The 9,350-nt window shown below is 47.7% G+C and overlaps 1 protein-coding gene across 1 annotated transcript in view; it reads left to right on the top strand.

Annotated features, from left to right (window-relative positions):
- The window catches only part of SNX31 (sorting nexin 31), a 61,062-nt gene that overhangs the window by 18,103 nt on the left and 33,609 nt on the right, over nt 1–9,350 (top strand). The window contains exon 5 of the mRNA XM_011237336.3: nt 6,883–6,993. Within this exon, the coding sequence (XP_011235638.2) occupies nt 6,883–6,993 (111 nt within the window). The remainder of the gene's footprint in view (nt 1–6,882; nt 6,994–9,350) is intronic.

The raw sequence follows: 9,350 nt of genomic DNA, 5'->3' as shown, positions 1-9,350 counted from the left end.
GAAAGGGGATCCCTCCTACATTGCTGGTGGGAATGCAAGTTGGTGCAGCCACTCTGGAAAATAGTGTGGAGATCCTTTAAAAAGTTAAAAATTGAGCTACCCTATGACCCAGCCATTGCAACTGGGTATTTACCCTAAAGATACAGACGTAGTGAAGAGAAGGGCCATTTGCACCCCAATGTTCATAGCAGCATTGTCCACAAGAGCTAAATCATGGAAGGAACCAAGATGCCCTTCAACAGATGACTGGATTAAGAAGTTGTGGTCCATATATACAATGGAATATCACTCAGCTATCAGAAAGAACGAGTTCTCAACATTTGCTGCAACACGGACGGCACTGGAGGAGATAGTGCTAAGTGAAGTAAGTCAAGCAGAGAAAGACAATTATCTATGATTTCTCTCATCTATGGAACATAAGAACTAGGAAGATCAGTAGGGGAAGAAAGGGATAAAGAAAGGGGGGGGTAATAAGAAGGGGGAATGAAGCATGAGAGACTATGGACTCTAAGAAACAAACTGAGGGCTTCAGAGGGGAGGGGGTGGGGAATGGGATAGACTGGTTGGGTAGTAAGGAGGGCACGTATTGCATGGTGCACTGGGTGTTATACGCAACTAATGAAGCATCAAACTTTACATCATAAACCAGGGATGTACTGTATGGTGACTAACATAATAAGAAAACATTAAAAAATTTTTTGGCTGCCCTCTTTTCAATTTGTATGGCTTGGGGCAATTTACTTAGCCTCTTGGTATCTCAGTTTCTCCATCTATAAAATAGGGAGAATCGCTCTTGCCTCACAGGGTTGTTTTGAAGATTAAGTAAGCCTTCAATATCTCTTAAAGCACTTAAATATCATCTGGCAAACTTAACACTTACAAAGTACTTGCTACCATTAACACCAGTCCTTTCTTCTCTTCCCAACCATGCTGAGAGAATGCTTTTGCAAAGATGGTGTGTCTGCACATTTTTTTGGCCCCCCCTGCCACTAGGTAGTGTCAAATGGGCTTGCAGTTGTACTCCCAGACGTGCTAGTCCCTGGGGATTAACTGCTTGAAGAGGGCGTCCGTGTGTCTTGAGTTCCCTGGCACCTGGATACCTCTGCTTCTCTACCCCCTGACCAGGTCTGATTTTCACTGCACTTGGCGGCCCCTCTGAAAACCCCGTAATGGTTCAGGCTTGGGACAATTTTCAACTTCTTCAAGGATGATTTTCCTTCCAGTTCTTTTCTGTTTGTCTCCAAAAGGAGAGCAGGATAGAGGTAGCTTTGCTTCTAAAGATGTTTATAAAGGAGGTTGATGATTTTGAAAAAGGAACTTAAATCAGGAAGGTCATTCTGTGTTCACTGCATCCCTGTCCTGCTTTATGCTGCCCTTTTTTTTTTTAAGATTTTATTTATTAATTTGAGAGAGAGAGACAGCCAGCGAGAGAGGGGACACAAGCAGGGGGAGTGGGAGAGGAAGAAGCAGGCTCCTAGCGGAGGAGCCTGATGTGGGGCTAGATCCGAGAACGCTGGGATCACGCCCTGAGCCGAAGGCAGATGCTTAACGACTGTGCCACCCAGGCGCCCCTATGCTGCCCTTTATCATTCATACATTGAACAAATACGTAGTGAATGCCCACCGCCGAGAGCCAACACTGCTCTAGAGGTGGGGGAGACACCAGTAAATAGCACCCAGTGTAACTCACGGAGTTTACCGGCTTGATGGGGAGATAGAAAAGTCACTGGGCATGACACTAAATGTAATGAGTACTGTGAGACAGGGCCACACACCGTGATACAGGAGCGTGCACCCGGACGCAGGAGCACGCACCGTGACGCAGGAACACGTGCTGTGAGACGGGACCACACGCTGTGATACAGGCACACGCGCTGTTAGATGGGACCGTGCCCCATGATACAGCAGCGCGCACCATGATACAGGAGTGCGCACCATGATGAAGGAGCACGCTCCGTGAGATGGGGCCACGCACCGTGATACAGGAGCACGCGCCGTGATGCAGGAGCATGCGCCGTAAGATGGGACAGCGCGCTGTGATACAGGCGCACACACTATGAGACGGGACTGTGCACCGTGATACAGGAGCGTGCACCGTGATGAAGGAGCACGCACCGTGATGAAGGAGCACGCACTGTGAGGCAGGGCCATGACCCAGAAAAAGGTTAGGGCTGTGTGAGATTTCTGTCCTCTCAGCCCTGGTGCAGCATGTGTGGACCCTGCCACACTAGTGGCTTTGTCCCCACTTACCCCAGTGTGAAGTACCAATATCATTCTCTACGTGTGACCCGTGAGAAAAGGACCAGGACACACTGCCATAGGGTGAGTGTGTGTCTGGGGAACCTTCTACACGAAGTGACAGCTAAGCTGGTATTGGAAGATCTCTAGGGTGGGCAGGGAGATCAGATTATCCTCTAGCTTCTTCTTCCCGTTAGGGACAAAGCAACAAACCACGTAGTATCTGGCGTTCTGGAAGCCTCCGTACTGATATTAGTAAAAGGGAAGCAGTAGCCACTTAACATTGAGGCTGAGTCTACTCCAACTTCCAGGAGACCCTTCCCCGATCACCTTGCAGGGCCGGAGCCATTTACTGGCGGTAAATAGATGCAGTAAATGCAGGAGAGCGTTGGCCCACCGAGCTTGCCGCCAGATTGCTAGTGCAGGGCGCACAGGAGCTGGAAGAACTGGAATGTGCACTGGTGATACATGGATTTGCCAGACTGTGAAAGGAGCCCGAGGAACAGGGATTAGGCATTTTGCCCAGCTCAATATTCTACAGACCTGCATATTTTCACCGCTGCTGATAAGTGCTTGGCCTGCATTTGCCAAGTGATTATTGCCATGTAATCAAATGCTCCCAGGCCCGGCTCTCCGGGCTCAGCAGTGCAAGAGCATCTTTTCTCTGGGCAAGGACACGGGACACTAGAAACTTGAATGCATGCAAGCTTCCTGGAGCCCTCCTGAGGAAAGCCTTCATCAAGGATCATCATATGCAAGTTGCAAAAACAAGAGGGGTTTCCCTCTACAGAGTGATTTAATCTGGGCAAGGCCTGCTGCTTTATGTGCACTCTCTCCTTTATCCCCCACAACTTGTTGAAGGAGGTGCCATTAGGATCTCTTTTTCAAGGGAAGTAACTTATCCAAGGGCATATATCTCATACATGAAAGAGCTGGGATCTGAACTCAAGGAGCCTGGATCCAGAGCCCCTGCTCCAAGGATGTTATGAAGTATTTCTAGAGTGGTGGTATCCCACCCAGCCCTGCCCCTAACCAAGTCCCTCTTATTGTGTGTGTCTAGACTCCCTTCACTTACTCTATTCTATGTTTTTGCCCTCTGATCTCCTTGGAGATAGAAGGATTTTCGAAAAGGCAAAATCAAAGTCTTCAAAGGCTTTTTTAATGTTCTGGATTCTTAAACTGTAGTGTTCTGTGGCCTTGTGTGAACAATGTGTTTGAGAAAAAGAAGACCGAGAAGGTATTTGGAGTAGCGTTTGTGCGCCTGGGAAGTTAAGGGCAACCTACTGACCTGGGAAGTTTAGCTCACTCTGGCTTTCCTTGGGGGATCTGAGAAGTGACTATTTCCTTATTTCCTCTTAAGAATGTTTATCACATGCCTGTGTGATGAAGCCTCCCTAAAAATCCCTGAACTGTGGGGTGCAGAGAGCTTGAGTTGGTGAACATGCTGAGATGCTGGCAGGGTGGTGTGCCCAGAGAGGGTATGGAAGCTCTTTGCCCCTTTCCACATGCCTTTCCCTAACGCATCTTTTCCATTTGGCTGTTTCTGGGTTGTGTCCTTCATAATAAGTGGGTAATGATAGGTAAAAAGAGCTTTCCTGAGTTCTGCGAGCCATTCTAGAAAATTACCGATCTTGAGGAGGGTGTCATGGGAACCCCTGATTTCTAGCTGGTTGGTCAGAAGTATGGGAGGCCTGGACTTGTGATTGGCATCTGAAATTGGGGAGGGGCTGTCTTGTGGGTCTGAGCTCTTAACCTGTGGGGTCTGTGCTAACCAGATGTATAGTGTCAGAAGTGGTGTGAGTAGAGAAAAACCATCTTTTTCCTTATAGCAACCTGTGAGCAATGTTAAGGCCGGTGCTGGTGGTATAGCCGTGAGTATAGCTGTCTTCCATGAGCAAGGGAAGGACTTTTGAAGGTTTTTTAAGCAAGGGGAGGACATTTTTAGGTTTGCACTTTTAAAATATTTCTTTGGCTGCTATGTGGAGAGTGCTTTGTAGTGGGGTAAGAATGGGGGCACCTGGGTGGCTCAGGTGGTTAAGCGTCTGCCTTTGGTTCGTGTTGTGATCCCAGGGTCCTGGGATTGAGCCCCGCATTGGGCTCCCTGATCAGTGGGGTGTCTGCTTCTCCCTTTCCCTCTGCCCCCTACCCCCTGCTCATGTGCTCTCTCTCTCACACAAATAAATTTGAAAAAAAACAAAACAATGGAAGCCAGGAGGCCATGGCAGGAGTCTAGGGAGAGATGTCGGCTGGGTCAAAGGCGCTGGTGGTGGAGATGAAAAGTGGATGGATTCAAGAGATACTGGTATAAGATGTAAAATATGCACAACACAGAACCGGATTGGATACGAATGTTAAAAATATCTTCCTGACTCTTTCCTTGAATCCTTTATTTCTTATCTGTTGGTGTTCGTTCTAATCAAAGGGACATAACTTCCTCCTCATTCCTTCCACTAGCAATAACAAAACAATAATACAGCCACTAGTTGGGTGTTTGTAGTGAGTGCCGTTCCAAGTTGCACATGTTGCTTCCTTGAATCTTGACGACAGACCTATGAGGTGGACACTATTGCCATCCTTATGGTAATAAGGATATGGAGCTGAAGGAATGAGGAACACAGGGGGCAAGTAACCTTTCCGGGTTTGCACAAGGTCCTGTGTGGTGAGTGTGGGAACTGGGTTTGGAGCCCGTTTCCTCACATGGTCCAGCCCAGTCCCTTGGTACCTCCAAGGGGGTTGCTGCAGCTAACCTCTGAGTGTCCCCCACCCCCACCCCCGCTCTCTCTTCCCGCCCATTTTCACCACACTACCAGACAGATTTTTCCATAACTCTGTTTCCATCCTTCCGCTTCCTTTTGCCTTTTAAATAAAATCCTCAAGTATCTGCTTTCAGGGGCCTCTATAATCTGACCCGCTCTATCAATCCAATCTGCTTTCTCGCTTTTGCAGAAGAATGTAATAAAGGTATGCATTTATATCATTTTAGCTGTTCCTGTAGTTTAGCTGTCTTACCAGTCTGCAACTTAGTTTGAGTTGGGAGTTGCACTGAGGTAATATAAATTAATGCTAGGCTTTCCTTCAGAATCTTACCAGAAAGCAATGGCATTCTTTTCATTCATTTTGAGTGTTTTTCCCCTGAGGTAAGAGATCTCTGTGATTATAGGCCCCGAAACTTGAAGAACCAACATCTAGGCAAAGAGGTACCTAGAAAGGGGCTATGCAACAATTATTCGGGGGGAACCCCTAGAAACTTAGTAATTGTAAGTACATGGCGGGGAGGGCATAGTTAAAATTTAAAGTCAAAGCTTGCCTTTTGATAATAAAATTAGGAAAAATAAGCCTGTCATTAATGTGATTGGCCTTTTGAGAAGGTACCTGGGTAATGCAATCGAGTTGTTGGATTCCCCCAGTTGCCTACAAAACCTGATCTGTTGTATCTGTGAATGTGGTGGGGGTGGGGAAAGGGGAGGTGTTGCCTGTTGAGGGGAAAGGTTCCCAGTTGGTCAGCTCACCTGAGCCCAATTCTGTGATCTCCAAACAATCTTAGGGTTGATCATTTGGTTCTTCTCTTCCCCAGCCTGATACCAGGAAGTCAGTAACCTGGGCTGGGTGCACATTGTCTAGGCACCCCTGTATTACTAATATTCTAGCTTATACGGTAGGCTTAGAACACAGACAGTGATTTGAGTGACTCTTTTCTCTGTTCTCCCCAGGATGATACATAATCACTGCCATTCTAAATGCCTAGGACAGAAGTGAACTCATTGCATACAGGGGATGCGTTGGTGCATTAGGGTTTAATCTTGTTGTACAACCTGGGATCAGAAAGGCCGTGCCCTGAATCCACCTCCCAGAGAAAAGGCAGCCCTGTGGACTGACAGCATCCCACTTGGGAGGTTCTAAAGACAGCCTTCCCCCAGATGCAGTTGCCCTATGAGGCTCAGTTGGGCGGCCACTGGCCTATGCCTCCCCCTGAGATCCCTCTCTCTGTGGTAACTGAGCACAAATTTCAGCTTCACCCTTTCCCAAACTCTGAAGACACTCCTTCCCAGTGTCTCTAGCATGTCCTTGACATTTTAGAGCATTCCATCCAAGAACTTTACAGGCCCCCAGGTTCGCAGTCGTCCCTAGTGCACACATATCCCCTTGCAGAATGCATAAGTGCAAAGATGCAAGACTGAGCTGGGGGTGCTGGCCATCAGCTGGACACTTACTCACCAGGTAGTGACATGCTTCCTCATTCAGGCCTCATGGTTTGCACACTTCAGATTTTGCTGTAGCAGAATCATAAATCATTGCAGATTATGGACTTTTAGGGAGACCTGGAAATATTCAAAATGAGAATTAAAATCTGAGATGCCCCAGGGTCACATGGATAGCTTCCCCCCCCCCGAAATGGATGCCTTATTGTTTATTTGGAAATTATTCAAGCTGCATGTCATTGCTTTGTCTTGGCCTCTCTACATGCTTCCTTACCCCACCCTGCCCCTCAAGACACCATCTCCCAAATCTCTGCAGTCAGCTCTGGGTGTTTCTGGACACGTATGTCCTGAGGGTCCGGGTGGAGGAAGTTACTGACTGTTCCTGCTCCGTGTGCCCCAGTGAAGGGCACTGTGGGGGCTCACTGGACTTTTCTTTTGGTTGCAGGACACATTTAGCATCGCTACCAAGACAGCCTCTCTGGATATATTTCTGCCAGATGGAAGGAATATTCCAGTTGAAATTCTAACATCAGATACTGCTGAAAGAGTCCTAGAGGTAAACTTTGTCTAAACTCCAGAACCAAACTTAGGAATCGTTCTGTTTGAAGGCAGGAACTAGGATAAGGTTACCTTCCAGAAGCTTCCTGCCTATCATTTTACTCTGGATGACATATCTGTTGAGATGCTGGGATTTTCTGGGAGACGGACCAAGGAATCTGAGCTACAGCCAATCCTCCAAAGTGTCTTTGGTTTTACTCTCCTTGTGGACATCAACTTCCCAGACATCTTTTAGGCCCTTCCTAAGGCTGCTGTCAGTCACCTGGGACTCAGCCAAGGATGTGCCCTGGAAATATGCCAAGTGCTTTATTATGGGATGCCTCATAGTTGGGAGCAGGAAACGGAGTGGAATCCAGATGAGTCTGAAACAGGCTGTACCCAGGTAGGCTGGTGACAGGTTTTGTCAGAGAGTGACAGAGGAATTCTCAAAGGCTGAGTGTTGTCCCTCCTCCCCCACAGGGAAAACCCCTGAAGCCAATACCCCAGCAGGTCTAACTCTGGATCCAGAGGGCCAGACCTGCATTCTACTTGGTTCTGTGAAGAGCCTGAGGAAAAGACCCAGAGACTATCCCCCCTGTCTTTGGATGGCGGCCGTTACGGACTCTGTCCCCAGGGCCTTTCTTCCCTCCCCTGGGCATCAAGGGGACACTGGCTTCTCACACCCACACACTGTTCTCAGGTCCTTTTCCTTTGGAGGGTTTTATTTCTAACTCTCCAGAGAAGTATGTGAGGGAAAATAAAAAGTTATAAACAGATGAAGGTCAGGAAGTTTCTAGGGCCTTCCCAAGGACAGAACATTCTTGTGCTGGGGACATGGTACCTGATAACTTCTGGGCAAGAAACAAGCCCTCCCTGTTGGGTTCCCAGCCCTCGAGCCCACCTTTACCTGAGACTGTGTTGTGTGTGGACGGCCTCTCCCTACATCATGGCTCCTCTTTCTAGCCTGGAGATTTAAGCCGGCCCATGACCTCCTGGCCTCCAAAGAGCAGTTTTGTCCCCAGACAAGGAAATGTCCCTTTTCTAGGGTCTTGGTTCTGCCTAAGAGTGACCGTTTTGGACCTTCCTTCCTATGAAAGTCACTGCACACAAACTTGTCTTGGCTCCTGTAGCTGTCCTGGTTGAACGGGACCAGCAGTCCCCTCATCGCTGAGGCCATGAGGAGTTACCCTAGGGTCCCCTCCTTCACCACCTCCGACCCCCCGAATCCTACTGACCTTGTGTCCCAAGTCTCTCTCCTAATAATTCCTGTCTTCCATTTCCCCCTCTCCATCCTCACACCCTTAGTTTGAGCCCTCATTTCTCGGCTAGATTTCTATAGCAGCCCCCAAAACTAGTCCCTACTTCCAGTCTTGCCAATCTTGTATCCTGACCTCCAGAATGACCTTTCTAAAAAGCATCAAAGGCCCTTGACACTTAATGCCTGAGGGGATTTATACAAAAAACTAAAAAAATCTCTCAAATACAAAAACACTGTTCCCTAAATTGCCCTCCCGGGACCTACACAGTGGGAGAATGACACATCAGTGAAGGAGGAGGACAGTATAGAAGGGTAGAGGCCACAAACGCAGACACCTCCAGGGCCAGGCTCGTAGCCCAGGGATGGAGATGAGGGATGTGAGATAATTTAGGAATGGTGGGGCTTATGGAGAACTGGAGAGCCCCTGCCCTGCCTGACAGTATCATTATTGACATGTTTTTCACATGCTGGGCTCACGGGCCTGTTTAGACGTAACGGCAGCTGAAGTTGGCTGCCGGTGGGGGTTTGGGGTCTCCTCTATCCTGGGTTTAGAGCCAGAGCTGGATTCAAATGACAGCACTGCCATGTCATAGCTGTGTGAGTTTGGGTAAGTTGCTTAGCCTTTCAAGACAGTGTCTAAGTAATTATAGAAATAGCTCATGTTCCATCAACAGTGGTGGTTATGGTTATTTCTCATTGTGAGTATTATTATTGATGTCAGAGGGAGTGTTGAGTCAGTACTGAGTAGGGTAGTAAGTCTAGGGTCCCACAATACCATCTATTTTGCGCAGTTCCCCTTGTAACTAACAGCATAAGTTTAACGAGGTGCATTTGTGATCTCAGAAAAATTTGCTTTCCCTCTTCTAATCACACTGACTTGTGAGAAATTCAGACCCCTAACACTGACATCATTAACATCAGGTAAGTTTACCTGGATGTTCTGCCCTCGAAGTGGTGGAGTTTCTATAAAAAGTAAAGTGAGCAATTGGTCAGGCAGACAGGTGAATTCTCTCCCAGGGGCTAGGAACTTTTCCAGCTTGCATAAAAATGTAATTTAAATTTTGTAATTGAAAATCATTGTTTATATCTCCTCAAGCACACTCGCCCCCACTGTCCAT

Source organism: Ailuropoda melanoleuca, chromosome 9 (assembly GCF_002007445.2).
Source record: "Ailuropoda melanoleuca isolate Jingjing chromosome 9, ASM200744v2, whole genome shotgun sequence".
Lineage (NCBI taxonomy): Eukaryota > Metazoa > Chordata > Mammalia > Carnivora > Ursidae > Ailuropoda > Ailuropoda melanoleuca.
The sequence above is the reverse complement of the archived record's forward strand: the minus strand, read 5'-3'. Positions and strand labels throughout refer to the sequence as shown.